This window comes from Aspergillus vadensis, assembly GCF_003184925.1.
Source record: "Aspergillus vadensis CBS 113365 unplaced genomic scaffold BO88scaffold_1, whole genome shotgun sequence".
In the NCBI taxonomy this organism is placed as follows: Eukaryota; Fungi; Ascomycota; class Eurotiomycetes; order Eurotiales; family Aspergillaceae; genus Aspergillus; species Aspergillus vadensis.
This window is the reverse complement of record NW_020292039.1, coordinates 2,966,177-2,982,571: the sequence shown is the minus strand read 5'-3', so window position 1 is coordinate 2,982,571 and position 16,395 is coordinate 2,966,177. Positions and strand designations below refer to the sequence as shown.

Here is a 16,395-nt window from a genome sequence, read left to right as displayed (position 1 = left end):
CAGCAAATTTCTACTTGAATGAAGAAGTATTGTAAGTTACTGATACCGAGGCGGTGGACTCCTGCATATATAGCGGGTGTCTTCCTTGTTTGCCTCTTCCTCTTTCTTGCTTCTCGTCATACCTCCCATTCATGTCGTGATCACAAATGCTACTGCCACATGGACATTTTTAAATAACCAACATCACTTTCTAAGGGGAAACAAAACACCTGAAAGAATTTACACCCCATCCTTCACGGTAAAGTTTTCATCAAATGTGAGTGGTCTTGGGTTCATACCTTGCAGCGGCAACTAGCTGAAATAGTAAGGCGACTTGGTAGGCAACGTACAGGACACCTTATGCAAGGTGCTATGGAGCAATGGTTACCAGCCTACGTCATAATAGCCATAACGTACAGTAAGATCGGTGATCAGCGATCATAGAACAACCTGGAATCCATCTCGCCTTGATCCACATCACTTGAAAGTTGAAGAGTAGATCAGCTGAAATACATTTGTGCTTACATGAAGAAGCCGGCAACAACGTACTTAATCCACAGGGCATCGGCACTGGCACAAGCACAAGCACCATTATCAAACCCCTACACACCAAGTGTATGACGTGTTTGGCCATCGACCATGGCAGTTTCCTCGCTACATATGCTGGATTTCAGCTTTTCAAATCCCTATACACTTACTTTTGATCCGTATGGCCCATTTGCTGTTCTATATCGTCTCTTTTTTTCAAGATCAGGGTCAGTAAGAGAAAAAGACCTCTCGAACTTCGCCAATAAGAGAGTCCTTATTACTGGCGGAACCAGTGGGTGTGGGTTGGAGTGCACAAAGGCATTTGCTCGTGCCGGTGCCCATGTTATCGTGACAGCAAGAAATAGTGAAAAGGGCGAGGCTCTGAGAGAAGAAATCCTTGAAGAAACAAAGCCTCTCCATATTACACCCAAAGTGGACGTCTTGGAGTTGGAAATGAGTTCCGAAGATTCTATCACGGCTTTCAATAGTCGCTTGCAAGAATACCCATCTCTAGACTTCGTGATCCTGAACGCAGGCATCTACCAAACTGACTTTGCCATATGCGAAGACACAGGAATGGAACAGACACTACAGATGAGGAGGAGAGACCTATCTTCTATGAGTGATATTCGAGACAATCTACCACTTTATTACTACCACAGTCGCTCACTCGACGTCATGAGATATAGGTCAATTTCCTAAGTACCTGCGCTACAGCACTGCTCGCCATGCCGCTGTTACTGCGACAAACAACGCAAGGTCGTCTATTTATCATCTCATCCGAGGCGCATGCTTGGGCAAATCCTCAGCAAAAGTTATTCACCGCCTTGATGGAAATGCTCAACCAGCCAGATACATATCCCTGTTATGCAAGATACCACATCAGTAAGTTACTGGTCATCCTGTGGATACAGGAGCTGGCACGCAGGATAGATCCGACACGTGTACTCACAGCGTCCGCCACACCCGGATTTTGCCGCAGCGGACTTTTCCGTTCGTTTAGTGGTAAGACTATCGCCGATTATTTGGAGAGGCTAGTTTGCCGCACCCCTAATCAGGGTGCATGGCAGTATCTCACGGCGATCGAGGACATGGATGCAGAAGTGCATGGCTGCTTCTTCGCAGATGGAAAGTTCAGGCCGTATGTCTCCAAGCTAGTCAGTAAATATTGGCTGACATGATAACATTTTCATGCAGGTCATCGACCGCGGCAACACTGGCTAAGGAAGAAGGGCTACAAGATTCTATGTGGAGTAATGTCCTTAAAATGTTGCCTGAATGTGCACAACATGTAGCACGTGAGCTATCTATCTAATCAGGACTTGACTTCGACATCATGAAAGACTGTATGTTTGTAAGGTGTTGAGATAGTGTCGTTGTGACGGTAACATATATAGGGTATGGAAATTATTGACTCGTGAACAAGTGAAGTATGCTACGTTTCAATTATGCTGACGCTTAGCCATGCGAGAGGATAATCTCACCTCACTCATTAGTTTGCCATTTAAAGCAAACTAACAGTAGATTCAACAAAAAAGGAACATCGTGTTAGCGCTTGAACTGGCTATCTAATGCTACCGTCGAACTGGGACGGATCTCATTCCCGAGGTATAAAACCCCCAAACAACTCGCATACTTCAGGCGTTCAGTTGCTGATGTAGAAAAAACTATGCTCAGCCAATTCGCCTGCCGTTTTTCTCTTATATGGGTGCCAAGTAAGCATTCCTTTGACGAGATCCAGAAATGCTTCCCTCTCCTCAATCTCAAGAAAGTGAACTGTGTCGTCTAATCTCCGGTCAGGGATCAGGTCTTCGTATAGAAAGCGACCTAAGATATCCTGGTCAGTCTAGGTACCATTCAGCGAGATATTCCACTCAGCATTACCATTGTCGTCAAAGAACGGCCCATCAAAGTACCCCTCCGCGGTCACGCATACCCTACCATCTTCTCGCCTGACAGGTTCCTGCCATGAGTACTCTCTCATGTATTGGTACCTTTGCAAAATCTCTGGGGGAGGTGGACCGAGAAGAGCTATCATCTCAGCTAGGTGTAGTTTAGCATCGTAACGACCTTGTTTGTCATGAATGTGCTGGAATAGCTCTTTGCCTTCGATCAAGTCCCATAACTAAACTATTATCAGCGAATGCAACAACATTGGAGAGCAACTAGACATACCAAGACCCCAAGGTTCCAGATATCCGCAGACATTTGCCATCCATTACCCAATATTACCTCTGGCGCCCGATAGTGGTCTGGCTGTATAGGCCAGACACCCCAGTCGTCATCTTCCTCGAGTCTAGTTGCCAACCCAAAGTCAACAAGTTGTGGTATACTCCTGAGACTTTTGAGAGGTCCGAAGTCATTACGAGACTGATACACTGGTCGTCCTGTCGGATCAACTTTGAAAGCCATTGGTTTTTCAAGCTGTGTCTCCATAAACTCAGCAAGCACTGTTGGGTCTTCGAATGAGAGCATGATGTTATCAAGCTTCAGGTCTAGAAAGTCAGCAGTCTTCAGCATCATCTAGTCAAAACTTGAGTGAGATAGTCTTACCTGTATGGACTGTCCTGCAATCCTTATGAAGGTAATCAAGCCCCGTAAGAAGAGCACGCACATATGTCTTGACAAGAGGCAACGGCATCTTTCCATTGTCAAAGCGCTGCTGATACATTGACAACGTCTCCCTCATAGGAGGATACACAAGACACGAATGAGAACCTTCTGCACCCTTAACCTCGAAAGAGTCCAGTAAAGTCCGCATAAGCGAACGACCCCGATGTGACGGATCTGCGGTGGAAATGTGCTCATCAACTTCACGCTCATGACCAACGAAGGTTGCATCATTGTTGGCTATTCTTAGTGCCACTACGCTCTCTGGCTCTTCTACACGTCTGTAGACTCGTTAGATACTGAGATCTGCGAATTGATAGGGGTCATCGATTACCCTTCCAAATCACGCGCAAGCCATATTGTTGAGAAGACCCCCCAGCCGACCTTTACCAAAGCTTGATAGCGATCCGCGAGAACCTCTCCAGGCTTCGCTGGGTAGAAATGCTTGGAATTGTATGCTGGCGATGTCTCTTCATCGACGAAGATACCGGGCGGTAAAGGTGGCCCAGGAGAAGGCACGGGAAATGGCTTCTTGCGGAGAAATGCAGGCAAACGAGGAATGGATGTTCTTATAGTATTCATTACACAGGTTTTTTCTTTATTTTTTTCTTACTTGAAGGGTTCCAAGATAGACATGATATTATGCTTGTCATACAGGAAGATCATCAAGGGATCCAAGCACAGCCGGCGCATGTGATCACGTGGCGCGTCAATTGGCTTTTCAGGTTTGTTGGATCTTCACGAGCTATGTAGAGCCCTCCAGGAGATGATTAGAGGTTACAGGTTACAGGCATTTAGTGGGCTTCCACCAAATCTGCAGGTCGGTCTCATCACCTATATACCTACCTATAGACAGACTATGTCCACCAATTGGCCTGTGCTCTCTTTTCACTGCACTACCCGTTATGAACAATGCACGCTGTGAGCCCCTTAGCCAGCATCGGTAACGAAGCCTACATAAGTAAATAAGCGAACTATACTAAGTTCAACTAGCATCATTAGCCAGTCTCCAGCAAACATTTCGCAGAGCATATTAGACTCAAAGGACACTGGGACAAAACCGGAAAATTTTCACGACAATTGGCGATGGGCGTCGGCATCGGTGTTGGTCGACGGATCGTTGGAAAAACGGCTCGGAACCCGGATGTTCATTGTTGCTCCTTCTCGCTCCCTGATAAGGTTAACTCCTCAAATACTTAGCTAGATAATTGGCTAACTATTTACAGTGAAAGCAGGTCGAGACTAATCAGCGGGAATGATAAAACCGCGCCGTCTGCTGCGGCGTGCGCCGTCTAACGGCCGGTCGATTTAGCGTCAGTGCCGGTGGCATTAGTGGAGCTGTGCTTATTTGACAGTGGCCCCTCCCCCTTAGCAGCAACGGTTCGTGTGCATTTCTACCGCTGCTGCATGGGTGAGCGAAGGTGATTGCATTTGAGATTGATGATAGTACAGAGTTACATATCTGTATCCTGAGCGAAAATGAAGTCTAACGGCTAATCTTCCCATTCGAGAATGCATTGGTGGTGGTGCATAATTCACCCTGGCCGTAAATCGGGGCGATGTGCTCCTGACTGCTGTCTACGAGCTCAAAAACCCTGTTGATTTCCGTTTGCTTGCTTATACCCCTACCCCAGCCTTTATATCTCCCTAATTCGACGTTGGTCGAGCGGCTTCCCGTGAAAGAAGAGGTTTGTCGCGACCCGAAAGGCGATCGAAGCTTAAAGAGTTTGCGCAGGGACGAAAGGGAGCCGGACATGAGACCAAGATTGAACTCAAGTTCCATCCAGATGAGTGAATTAGCGGCCGTGTCTGTTATTGGTAAATATTTGTAAGCGATCTGGATATCTTCATCAAACCACTGATTCCATTATACTTACAGGTGTAGTCTGTTTCGTCCCTGGCATAGGTCAAAGTGCTGAAGCGAACCAGTGCCGCGATGCACGCCGTGAAACCTGAGCGGACATAACAGTCAGTTACTATTTGGTCCAGATGTGGCTTGTCGCATACCAAGAAAAAATAGTCCAAGTACCAAGACCCTTCGTCCAAGAGGCATCTGAAGCTGCCACACGCGACGGATTGGAAGTGCGAGGATGGTCAGATCTATCACAAACATGATAACGCCTTGCGCCATGAGAATGGCAAAGGAAGTGTCGACACTGTAGCATTTAGCATCGAGGATGGTTTTGTCAAATCCAGCGCGAACGGGTCGACATTGGAATACGAGAGCCAAAGCCCCTGCGAGTGTGAAGACCGCTAGGAATCCCAAGATGCATTTGCCAGCGATGCTAATGCTGCGGGTGGGGAAAAGCCGCATTATAAAGACAGTTAAACTTGTCTTGACCGATGCAGCAACAAGCAAATAGCTGCAGAGCGCAGCATAGTAGATCTAAATATTGCCGGTGACATCAGCCGCTATCCAATCTAGAGGATGTGTTAGCTTAACGCACCTTCCACCAAACCAGCAGGTCCGCATCTGGAACATCCTTGGTCTTTTTTCCGAGACCATAGTAGGTTATGGTATATGCAAGCGCCGAGAAGCCATTCACCATGATCTGTTGTGGCTCAGTAATTTGTCTCACGCCGCTCGAGCATTTGGGAAGACTAACAAGAGCGACCATTACCATCCAGTCATCCAGTCCCCATGAGTTTAGAACAGTTTTTCGTAGGTAGAGCTATGGGACATGTCATTGCATGAGTTGTGCTTTTAAACCATATCAAGCGTCAGGTACGTACCCGGAGACCGCAAACTAGGGTAGTTGGGATAGCAAGGACAAGGACTATGATGCGGACAGTAGTAGTCATCGTAGGTAGACCACCATCTCGTGGTATGACCGTCCAGACCATCCTGCAATTAATCTAATGTCCCACACCGGTCATTGATTGTGTGGCATAGTCAGAATATCGAGTCCAGAGGGGGGAGCATGTCGAGGATAAAGTCCTGGGCATTTAGCCAGGATTAACTTGAAATCCCTGATAAAGAAGGAATCAAATCCCTGTACTATAATGGACTACGCGAAAGGCAAGAAAAAAGTTGGCGTAGGATAGCGTGTGTGACTATCAGACTAGGGCTGTTCTAGCCCCGCAAATCCTGGGCTTTGTCCCGCGTGCCGGCTCCATGTCCGTTGCCAATGAGTCCTATTTAATGAGCACGGTGGATACCGTCCGTAGTTTCTCCTTTTCTTGAATATCCTCATTTCTTTTTCTTTATTGACCGGGGTATCTGGTAAGAAACCCTGTCATTGCAGCCTCACACACAAGCCACAATGAGCTGTGCAGCAATCATTACAGCGATCGTTCAGGGGGCGAACGTTGACGCTTCCACAACCCCAACAATCGAGGAACTACTGTCCAAGTATGCAGCACTTTCGGATGATGAGAAGGACCCCGTACGGGCATCCTACCTTGCCCAAGTTTTCCCTTTGTTTTTCGGCGAAAATGCCATCTTCCGGGAATCGGATGGGTATGATACCCAACGTCAAGTACCCTGGTATGACAATTGCACATCCTCGAAGCACATTTGCAATCAAACTGATTCTGTTACACAGGTCAATCAATTGCTGGCTCCAACCTTTAGTTGTGGTCACAGCAACGTCAGCACAAGAAGTTGCAACTGCTCTTGCTCTCTGTCGTTTCTTCAACATTAACTTCTCTGTCCGCGGTGGTGGTCACCTACAGAACCCCGGGTTCACCAGCAATAATGGCGGAGTAGTCATCTCCCTTAGCAAATTCGACCATGTCAAGCTGTCGGAAGACAAGTCTACCGCTGATGTAGGACTTGGACTGAGGTGGCTTGACGTCTATAAGGCTCTCGATCCTTATGGTCTTGCAGTGGCAGGAGGTCGGATTCCGACTGTCGGTGTTCCTGGTCTTCTTCTGGGAGGAGGGATCTCTTTCCAGAATAGTCAGTATGGAGTGGGCGCAATGGGCGTATCTAATTATGAGGTAATCACGCATGTACTGCAGCTCTTTCAAATCCTTGCTAATTAGATCACAGGTTGTCCTCGCAGACTCAAGCATTGTAAACGCCAATGCGCAAGAAAATGCAGACTTATTCTGGGCCCTCAAGGGAGGCGGTCCTAACTTCGGTAAGCACTCTTCTCAGAGGAATGATGATTTTGTTACTAATAAAAGCCGAAGGAATCGTAACCAAAATGGACCTAGTGACAGTGCCTACCGAGTCGTGGGCTGAAGCTCGTGTATACCCTCCAACGGCTTACCCCGAGCTCGCTAAGGGTCTCATGAAGTACCATGAAGCAATTGAAGTCGACAACAAGGCATCTCTCGTCTGGCATGCTACCAGCCAGGCAATCCTTCTAGTATTCTTCTACTGTGCCCCTGTCGAGAAGCCTGCTGCATTCCAGTCATTCTATGATGTCCCCTTCTTGATGAACTTTGTGCCTCCTGGCACTCGCTCGATCTATGAGCTCATCCAGGCGGTTGCCTCAGTCATCTCACCTGAGGTTTTGCAGTAGGTTATAACGATACTTGAAAGTTCGTGGATGGCTAACAGACCCTTAGTCATGAATTCCGAACCATGTCCAGTCGGCCGTGTTTAGAGCTGTACGAAGCAACAGAGAAAGTCCGCCGAGAACAACAGGAGGCCTTGAGTGACGTTGAAGGCCTTGTCCTGACCAACGTATTCCAACCCATGTCTTCCTTGGCTATGAAACAGAGTCAGAAGAATGGCGGAACGCCCCTTGGATTAGAAGCAGTAGGCCAGCAGTGTATGTTGCTCTTCTTATTATATGCTTGCGAAACTAACAAGATAGGGTTCTTGTCAATGGCCGACTGGAAACATGCGAAAGACGAGGATCGCGTCCGAGAAGCAGTCCGCAAGATAGTGGATGTTGCCGAAGCGACAGCAAAGCAGGCTGACGCGTATCTTCCGTACCGGTATTCCAACTATGCGTCTCGCGATCAAGATCCACTATCCAGCTATGGTGCTGAGAATGTAGCAAGGCTCAAGAGCATTGCTGCGAAGTATGACCCTGACGGGGTGTTTCAGAAGCTGCAGAACGGTGGATGGCTACTTTCGAAGGTAGGTTCGCAGTCAAGGTCTGTCAAGTTGGCATGAGTATTATGAAACTCGGATATACTGGTATGGGTAAATGAAGGTGGTTCAATGATACCAAGGCGACAATATATTAATGGATTTCGTTGTTGGGAACTCTAGAGAAGTTTTCCGTAAAAACTGTAGAATGAGAAATGTGTTAACTGATTTCGATCAGCAATTGATGCATAGATTTAAATGCTTTCAGTCTTGAATAACTACAGCCCAAATCAAACCGAGCATAATGTAGACTATTTGAAGAATTTTCCGATACACCATTGCGTTCCAGAAAAACTACGAGCGAAAGACCCCATTGTAGCTGGTCTATGTACAACAGAAACCTCGTCTCGTGGTTATGTTATAGAAAACCAAATGCTCATGACTAATTTAGACCTAGTGCTGAGCGCATGGCAAGAAAGCTAGATACAATTGAAGCATAAATCATATAAGTAGCATGTATACCATGAACAAAGAGTTAGTTTTATTCCACCAACGATGGGTAACTGGAGAAGCAATAATCAGCGCGATGTACACCACCAAGTAGACCAACATACACTCACCATCACCTCAGCTTGCCTGCGGGTATACTTGGAAAGACTTGAATCCCTGACCCTGAGCCCAGCATCCCGAACCCCCGAAAGTGTGAAAGTCATTGCAAGCACCGCCGCTCGCTCCATCGAAAACCCAATCCTCGGGAATCTCAGCCCTGATAGACTGAATGGTTGGGTTGTATGTTTCAAGCGAGTAGCACCCGTAACTCTGGTTTCCCGCGTATGACCACTTGTATTCGGTGCACTCGGTGTCGGTGTAGAGGGTCACGTTCCAGTGTACTGCGAGGGAAGTACCAGCCAAGGCTGCGATGGGGAGGATGGAGAGGAGCTGCATGGTGATGATATACTTTGGTTTGGAGATGAAGGTGTGGAGTCTGAAGATGAGTGGAAGTAGACTTGTGAATTCTCCGTTTATTGATTGCTTGTGAGTCTGTGTGGTAATGCTGGGGGCATTTCTGCAGATTATATATTGTCTTCTGACTCCTCCATAGTGGCTGTAACTGAAGACATGCTTACTAGATGATCGACATTTAGGCCCGTAAGGCGTCCAGTCAGTTAGCCAACGGAGTGAGTCCAAAATAGACATGTTCCAGATGCCTGACGCCTAAGCTAAAAACAGCTACATTGTCCACCCATGGAAGTCAATGGTAGACGGAGATATACGAAGTCTGCTGCGCTGTTCATGAGTCGATTGGTGAAGGTGGATAAGCGTGGGTAAATCGATCTGCAATGTGGACAAGGCTGAGTAGACCCTTGGAGGCCTGATCCATAGAATTTCTTGGCTTTTATGAACAGCCCATCGTGGTTTCCAGCTGCGAAGGGTTATGGTTGACAGGTGAGCATGAGATCGACGATTCGTCTCTACTAATAGAAGTGGACTCGTCACGTAAATGACACCTGACTATTAAGGCTACAACATGCAAGGCTGTTGTCCAGATTTGACCGAGGATGTTTGCACATGTGTACTGTTTGCATCATCACCAAACAAGAGCTCCAAGGTATCCACCATCACATCACATCACATCCTGCCCACCAGTCCAGCATAGACATCATACCCCGTCGCTATATTTCTCCCTGCTGCACTATATACTATATATAACCCTTCTTGCGCAGCGCACCCCATCCCGTAACACACACCATGGCCGACGGCGGAGGCTGGAGTACAATCGAGTCCGACGAGGTACGCAACCAATACATAGAAACCAAACCCATCCAAAGCATCAAACTAACAAGCAAACCATCAATCAGGGCGTGTTCACCTCCCTCATCGAGAACCTCGGCGTCAAGGACGTCCAATTCGAAGAACTGATTTCTCTAGACGCAGACACAATCCGCTCACTAAGGTAAACCCCATACCACCTGCCACCAACACCTCATCTCATCCACCACACCCACTAACACCTACCTCTCACCCAAACCCAGCCCCGTCTACGGCGTAATCTTCCTCTTCAAATGGACCCGCGAAACGCAACAACCATCGACCTCTACATCCTCCACGACCTCACCTCCCTCCGGCACCTACGACACCGACCCATCCCCTAACCTCTTCTTCGCGAACCAAACGATCCAAAACGCCTGCGGCACACAAGCCATCCTCTCGGTGATCCTGAACAACGACTCCTCCTCCTCATCCTCCTCCTCCAGCAACCCCTACCCCATCAACATCGGCCCGGAACTCCACTCCTTCAAGGACTTCACAGCGGGATTCCCACCAGACCTACGCGGCGAAGCGCTCTCCAACTCGGAACTGATCCGGAGCGCACACAACGCGTTCGCGCGCGCCTCGCCATTCGTCGACGAGACCGTGCGGAATAACCAGGACGAGGAAGGGGATGTATACCATTTCATTGCGTACACGCCTGTTGATGGGAAGTTGTATGAGTTGGATGGGTTGCAGCCGCATCCGATTTCGCATGGGGGGTGTACGGCGGAGGAGTTCCCGGAGAAGGTGATTGAGGTGTTGAGGCAGAGGATTGCGCGGTATCCGGAGGGGGAGACGAGGTTTAATCTGATGGCTGTGGTGAGGGATTTGAGGGTGACGGCGAAGGAGATTGGGGATGTGGAGGCGTTGGAGAGGGAGGAGAGGAAGAGGAGGGCGTGGGCTTGGGAGAATACGTTGAGACGGTCGAATTTCGTGGGGTTCATTGGGGAGGTGTTGAAGGGGGTGGTGGGGATGAAGGAGAAGCAGGGGGAGGGGAAGTATGAGGAGTGGGTGGAGAAGGCGAAGGGGGAGACGCAGAGGAAGTTGATGAGGAGGTAAAATCATGCCTACCATCCTTAGTATGCTGTCTACATAGCTCCGGAGATGAAGGTTCTACCTAGTAAATCCGTTGAGATTCATAACTATGACATATCTATGTACAGTGGCAAGGCCGATGTCTGTTGAAGAATCGCTTCGTCATTCATGTCATCCGACTCATAATCGTAAGAGGCAAGACATTATTAATATAGGCTTAGTAGTCGATCATTCGAGATTTGATCACTTGTACCAGAGATTCGGGCAGCTCATCCTCCCGGATGATTTTCAGCGCCAGCAAATCGGACCAGAAGAACATTGCACGGTCCTGCGCATAGGCAAGGTAGTCGAACTCTTCAGCTTCGTCCACATCAGCATCGATTGGCGGAGTTCCGGTGGAGTGGTTCGCTTCAGCTGTCACGTCTGAATGCACCCCGTTGCCATTGGTACCATGATGGCCGTTTTTGGCTTTAGCTGCGGCTTCATCTGCTGCGATGCCCTCCTCCATGCCAGGCACCTTGGCCTGCACGATTCCCCAGGCTACCCACTGCGCAGAGTTGAGTACTCGCCACAGCCTGGTTTGTCGCGCGTAAAACTGGATCTTAGCGCTGGTGCTGTCCTCGTGCGCTTTCTCGATATCGAACCGAGAAGACACGTCCACATCCGGACCGTCATCCAGGCTCAATGGAGCTAGTGATGAAGTGTTGGTAGAGAGGCCTCGCATCAGAGGGGTGATGGAAGGGGAAGCTTGCTCGCGCAGCCCGGGTCGATGGCTCAGATACGCTTCAATGAACTGATGCTGCTGTTCTGGGTTCGGATAGCGGCTGGTGTCGCATGCCCACGGCCGCTCCGCATCATGATAGTTGTAACACCATTCAGTCTATTGGGTCAGTGTGAGACTTTCAATCATTGAAAAGCACTTGACTTACGAAATGGTTGGCAAACTCGATTCCTGGAGTGTTGGCTGATGCATACTCGAAGTCAATAACGACTAGCTGCTTATGCACATTCTCAGGCCGAAGAAGCGGTGATTCGTGGCTGGGCTCCATCCGAAGCAGATTGCCATATTGAGTCTAAATCATTAGCGCAGTCCCTGAGTATTGGGAATTAAGGACCTACATCGTTGTGCGCAAACACCAACTGTCGCTTTATTCCGTCCATGCCTCCACAGCTGGACAAAAGCCACTTACGATATCCTTCAACTGCCTTTCTGAAGGAGGGCCAGGGAACACCGCAGACAAAGCCTCGCCGGCGCCAAGCTTCGGATGCTGCTTTGCTCTTGTTGTGCTCAGATCGGATCTCCTTGTCTAACCAATTGATTACTTGCTCGCAGCGGTCTACCCACTTATCCCAGTTCTTGAAGACCATGGGCCCCCCTTCCCTCTCATCTACAAGGAGATCAATGCCATCATGCAGCTCCCTCATCCGCTTCGCAATTTGTTTCATAGTCGGGGGATCGCGGAGCTCCTTGGGTGTGAGTGGGCGAGCTTCGAAGTACTCTTCAAACCTCCCGTTGTTGAATATACCCAACACCTTCGGGCCAATATTCTTTCGGCCTAGACGGCGGAGGATCTGAAGCTCGTTGTCTCGGTCAATCAAGTGATCTACTTGTGGCCCATAGATACGCAGCAGTAGCTTCCTACAGAAAGTTAGCTTCTGGGTTATGTATGTGGTCTAGGTAAGAAACTTACGGTGGGGGTTTCCTGGGTACCAATGAGTATGAACCATCTTCCGCCTTGGGCACAGGAATATTCTGTGGCGGTGTAACTACATATACGGCATTGGTTAAGGCTCCACTGAGTCGTACGACTCCCATATCAGTTGCAAGTTCCATGGGAAGCTTTCGCCATCCTTTCAGCTGCATGGTATGAGTGAGCCGAAGGATTTCACTCTTGAACAGCGTCCAGGCTTCTTTATCCTTCGCACGTCTCGCATTGACACTGTTCTCATTGTCGTCATCTTCTGTACCACCACCGCCGCTATAAGCGAGGGTTTTTGAGTTATCCAGCACTGCATCCACGCTAGGGGCGGCTGCCTCGTGGTCCGAAAAGTCGGATTCGGACGCAGAACCCCTCCGCAACCCTTTGGAGTATTGACGCCGACGACCGGATCGTCGAGCAAGGTGCACAGAGTCTGTTCCTTGCCGTGAAGCGGCGTACTGAATGAGAATCTTCTCCAGCTTGTCGAGGGCCATTGCGGCGTCGGCACCAGAAGATAGAGGTCTTTCCACGAGGACGCTGGCACCGTCATCATCGTCATCGTCACCATCACTGGCGACACCATCCATGGCTAAATCTGTAGCCTTGTGAGACCTCCGTTTGGATTTTTCGCGCTGAAGCCAATCGTAGACTTGTGCGAAAAGGCTATTCTGCGGGTCTTCCTCGCCATTTTTCGACATGCCATCTTTTTCGAGGCGATGCGCGGGATCAGTAATAACGCTGGATGTTTGACTACTTAGAGAAGCCGGCTGGTGAGTAGGCAACCTGGCTGCCGATTTCTTGGGTGCGGGCACACGGTGTCTGAAGGCATTCCCTTCTGACCCAATTGCAGAAGGTTCGTGTCCATTTGTGTGGTGATGTCTCTGGGGGGAGACGGTCAAACCAGTCCCCAGAATAGGTTGTGGTCCTTTAGATGACAGGTCAGAATCCATCAACACTTAGGGGGGTAGTCCAGACAGGGAAGGTTAAAAGACCGAAAAAGGGAGGGGTTTAGGACGGTTGATTGAATACCAGCAGTCGCAGTGGGCTATGAGATCATTTGGCCCGGAAGCAGAGCCTCGGAGAACCTACGACTACGGGGTTGTGGGAGCCCAAGGAAAGGGGGAATGGGTTGACGGGAAGTTAACCAAGAAAGGAACCTACCATCAAAATCAAGACCAGAAAGACCGGTCTGGTCGGTGACTGAGGGCATGTCCAGACAATGGCGAAGAGTACGTTGAACTGGAAAATAGAGTGACCTGGTAACCCATCCAAGGCCGTAAGCGCGGGAAGCAGATCACTTTGCGACTGGACGTGGCGTAATCGGCACCTGGGAAATGGCGGAGAATTTGGAGCTGGGGATCCTCCGTACTATATGCCAGGTCCGTGCGTGTACACTGGGAGAAGAACGGGTCACAGGAGTTGGAACGCTCAGGGACGGCCCAAGGTGATCTTTGAGGATAACTGAATAGTGGATGAATTGATGGAGTTGACACTGCGAACGGAACTGGAGGGGATAATGGATTTGGGGCACACAGGGGAGGAAAAATGCGACCAAGTGGGGACAGAGATAAGTAGCGGTCCAGCAAGAGGAAAATACGGTCGGAATCCGATCCCGTTCGTGACTTTCTTTTTAAGAAGCAAAGCTTGAGAAATTCGCAAGAAAAAGGAAGCCGAACAAATCCAGATCACACCTGGAATGGACAACAAACGTGGTGACGGCCAAGGCGGACGAAAATTGACGACAGATGGCTGAGTGGCGAAGGACGGTGTGGTGTGGCTTGTCGAAGAAAAAAGAACAATCGTAGAGGTTGAGCCGCGAAGGTGGAAAATGATGGAGCATCGAGGAACGGGGAATCAACGTGTGTCTCAGGTGACTTGGCAGTTTCCACCCGTCAAACCCACAATATTCCAGGGTCTGCTGCTATGATTCAATCGTTCAACGAAAAGGTAGTTACCATGTTGCCTCAGCCATGCTCACCTCGAAACGCCACAGACGCAGGCTGCTAAGGGGACACCTCTCGTATGTGGACGGTGAATATTGTAGCTAGTTTGGTGGCACACGACACCTGCTGTTTGCCCACCTCCTGGTCTTACTCGACTAGGACCAATCCCAGGGCATTGTTTGGACCAAAGTATGGGTCGCGACCGGGTACCGAAACGTTGTTGTCATTCACTCGCACACCGGGGAGAGATAAGCAAGCAAGCAACTTGACCGCAACCTCGGGATGATGAACGTGAACATCATACGTAGACGCCCGTGCTTATACTCGGTAGAAGAGACTGGCATCGTTCCATCAATCTGGGTGTAGATCAGGCACACTGCATTGAGTCGCGTTTGGGGAGAAAAAGGCCTTGAGTGTGCCACTTAGATTAGAAGATAGATAGTCCATCTTGACACAGGAAGAAGCATTTGTTTGCTTTACTCCATACATAACGGTCAACGGTAGAGGCCCACATGGTGGTGTCTCCATCGATAATCCTCAATTGTTGTCACCGTTATTGGGCCGGGATGAGATTTTGTCGCACAGGGTCACTCTATGAGTTTCATACTTGAAAGCGCAGTCGCAACGGGCATTCTTTGCTTCACTTGTCATGGTTTCGTTCACTCTTATTGTCTCGGTGGGAAAGTGAGAGAAAGGATGAAGAGAAGAAAGAGGGGTTGGCAAGGAGGGGGAAATAAGCCACATCTCCGGAATGTATTCCTGGCTGCCCGTCTTTTCAGGCATTACTGCAGGCCGGCCTGATTCCAGCGCGATCTCGTCATCTTGGTCCAATGATATCTCCCACTTCATATTGTTCACTATGGTTGGGTCAACTTTCATTCTCACTATGATACTATGGTCAAATCTGATCGTATTTTCAACGCGAGAAACTCAAGATTACAGTGGGCGACGACATATGCCTCACCATTTATACTTCGACATATATTCTTTTACTAACAGATACTATAATCATCAATCTAAATTCTTCGCCATGTAAACTCGCTTCCACCCCCTATTATCCGCACGATGTGTCTCCGCATAGCCCATCCGTGTATATATGGCTATATTCTCAACCATCGTTTCATTCGTATGCAGCTGAAGGGTGTGATAGCCTGCCAACTGAGCCGATTCATCAGCGAACTCCAAAAGCTTGCGACCTAACCCAGTACCCCGTGCAGACTCAGCTACGGCTAAATTATCCACTATCATGGAACCCTCCTGGGGGACAAGCATGACGGTGCCCTTTATTTCACCGTCTCGCTCGATCACGTAGACGACTCCGTCTTTGATCAGTGCAGTGTAGTCGTCTAGCATCGGCTGGGGCTTCCTTCCAATGCGAGCGATGTAGATAGAAAAGGCTTCTTGTATAATTGCCTCGATGATGGGTTGATCGTCGGGCGTTGCTTGTCGGATACTGGTAGACATTCTGTGTCTGGTCTGTCCTCTCCTTCGATTTATTGGATCTTTTGTTCTTGTGACGCGATTTGGGAGGGTTTGTCTTTGTAGCAAATTAGTTAGTATTTGCTCAATAAGTGAATATATCTTTCTTACTCAATGTGGAGATATTCATGAATGCACTAACTGTACTGCGATCTGTTGTCGTTGCGGGGATGTCTGTGACTCAAATCCATGTCGGATTCGGGAGAAGCTACGCGCTACTATAAGTGGTCATCTTGAGCTAGTGTTAATCCGTCCAATGATGAGTATAGTTACATGTAAGCATCTTGTATTTGTGTCAGCACGTCTATATCGTCTATAA

General features: G+C 48.8%; 10 protein-coding genes across 10 annotated transcripts; 4 read left to right on the top strand and 6 right to left on the bottom strand.

The window, feature by feature from the left end:
* Positions 1–639: 639 nt before the first annotated feature.
* Positions 640–1,920, top strand: BO88DRAFT_460975 (NAD(P)-binding protein; the record flags this gene model as incomplete). Its single annotated transcript, XM_025711122.1, has 4 exons — positions 640–1,129; positions 1,225–1,392; positions 1,441–1,648; positions 1,705–1,920. 4 exons carry the CDS (start codon positions 640–642, stop codon positions 1,820–1,822), a joined length of 984 nt encoding a protein of 327 aa, XP_025568851.1. The 3' UTR covers positions 1,823–1,920.
* A 232-nt stretch (positions 1,921–2,152) lies between these two features.
* Positions 2,153–3,710, bottom strand: BO88DRAFT_484018 (putative protein kinase; the record flags this gene model as incomplete). The annotated part of the gene is made up of 5 exons (XM_025712260.1): positions 3,452–3,710; positions 3,061–3,398; positions 2,683–3,002; positions 2,392–2,632; positions 2,153–2,334 (listed from the first exon to the last, which is right to left on the bottom strand). Exons 1-5 carry the CDS (start codon positions 3,697–3,699, stop codon positions 2,153–2,155), a joined length of 1,329 nt encoding a protein of 442 aa, XP_025568850.1. The 5' UTR covers positions 3,700–3,710.
* Positions 3,711–3,813: 103 nt separating this feature from the next.
* On the top strand, positions 3,814–4,083 carry BO88DRAFT_30823 (uncharacterized protein). The gene has a single exon (XM_025702441.1). It carries the CDS (start codon positions 3,884–3,886, stop codon positions 4,040–4,042), a length of 159 nt encoding a protein of 52 aa, XP_025568849.1. The 5' UTR covers positions 3,814–3,883; the 3' UTR covers positions 4,043–4,083.
* Positions 4,084–4,603: 520 nt separating this feature from the next.
* BO88DRAFT_448828 (uncharacterized protein) lies at positions 4,604–5,919 on the bottom strand (the record flags this gene model as incomplete). Its single annotated transcript, XM_025710450.1, has 6 exons — positions 4,604–4,926; positions 4,995–5,069; positions 5,125–5,503; positions 5,565–5,669; positions 5,724–5,789; positions 5,851–5,919. 6 exons carry the CDS (start codon positions 5,917–5,919, stop codon positions 4,604–4,606), a joined length of 1,017 nt encoding a protein of 338 aa, XP_025568848.1.
* Positions 5,920–6,380: 461 nt separating this feature from the next.
* On the top strand, positions 6,381–8,191 carry BO88DRAFT_460973 (FAD-binding oxidoreductase; the record flags this gene model as incomplete). Its single annotated transcript, XM_025711121.1, has 6 exons — positions 6,381–6,604; positions 6,663–7,059; positions 7,112–7,202; positions 7,255–7,585; positions 7,636–7,841; positions 7,887–8,191. The coding sequence occupies 6 exons, from the start codon at positions 6,381–6,383 to the stop codon at positions 8,189–8,191; spliced, it is 1,554 nt and encodes a 517-aa protein (XP_025568847.1).
* A 285-nt stretch (positions 8,192–8,476) lies between these two features.
* Positions 8,477–9,590, bottom strand: BO88DRAFT_378973 (uncharacterized protein). The gene is made up of 2 exons (XM_025704459.1): positions 8,728–9,590; positions 8,477–8,670 (listed from the first exon to the last, which is right to left on the bottom strand). Exon 1 carries the CDS (start codon positions 9,302–9,304, stop codon positions 8,735–8,737), a length of 570 nt encoding a protein of 189 aa, XP_025568846.1. The 5' UTR covers positions 9,305–9,590; the 3' UTR covers positions 8,477–8,670; positions 8,728–8,734.
* A 158-nt stretch (positions 9,591–9,748) lies between these two features.
* On the top strand, positions 9,749–11,104 carry BO88DRAFT_378969 (putative 26S proteasome-associated ubiquitin C-terminal hydrolase; the record flags this gene model as incomplete). Its single annotated transcript, XM_025704458.1, has 4 exons — positions 9,749–9,898; positions 9,967–10,061; positions 10,141–10,974; positions 11,083–11,104. Exons 1-4 carry the CDS (start codon positions 9,857–9,859, stop codon positions 11,102–11,104), a joined length of 993 nt encoding a protein of 330 aa, XP_025568845.1. The 5' UTR covers positions 9,749–9,856.
* BO88DRAFT_30783 (putative choline kinase) lies at positions 11,083–13,944 on the bottom strand. The gene is made up of 4 exons (XM_025702440.1): positions 12,646–13,944; positions 12,074–12,593; positions 11,884–12,027; positions 11,083–11,834 (listed from the first exon to the last, which is right to left on the bottom strand). Exons 1-4 carry the CDS (start codon positions 13,602–13,604, stop codon positions 11,172–11,174), a joined length of 2,286 nt encoding a protein of 761 aa, XP_025568843.1. The 5' UTR covers positions 13,605–13,944; the 3' UTR covers positions 11,083–11,171.
* BO88DRAFT_400709 (uncharacterized protein) lies at positions 13,494–13,916 on the bottom strand. The gene has a single exon (XM_025705659.1). It carries the CDS (start codon positions 13,862–13,864, stop codon positions 13,700–13,702), a length of 165 nt encoding a protein of 54 aa, XP_025568844.1. The 5' UTR covers positions 13,865–13,916; the 3' UTR covers positions 13,494–13,699.
* A 1,664-nt stretch (positions 13,945–15,608) lies between the features above and the next one.
* On the bottom strand, positions 15,609–16,061 carry BO88DRAFT_327143 (GNAT family N-acetyltransferase; the record flags this gene model as incomplete). The annotated part of the gene is made up of 1 exon (XM_025702494.1): positions 15,609–16,061. One exon carries the CDS (start codon positions 16,059–16,061, stop codon positions 15,609–15,611), a length of 453 nt encoding a protein of 150 aa, XP_025568842.1.
* Between the last annotated feature and the right edge of the window lie 334 nt (positions 16,062–16,395).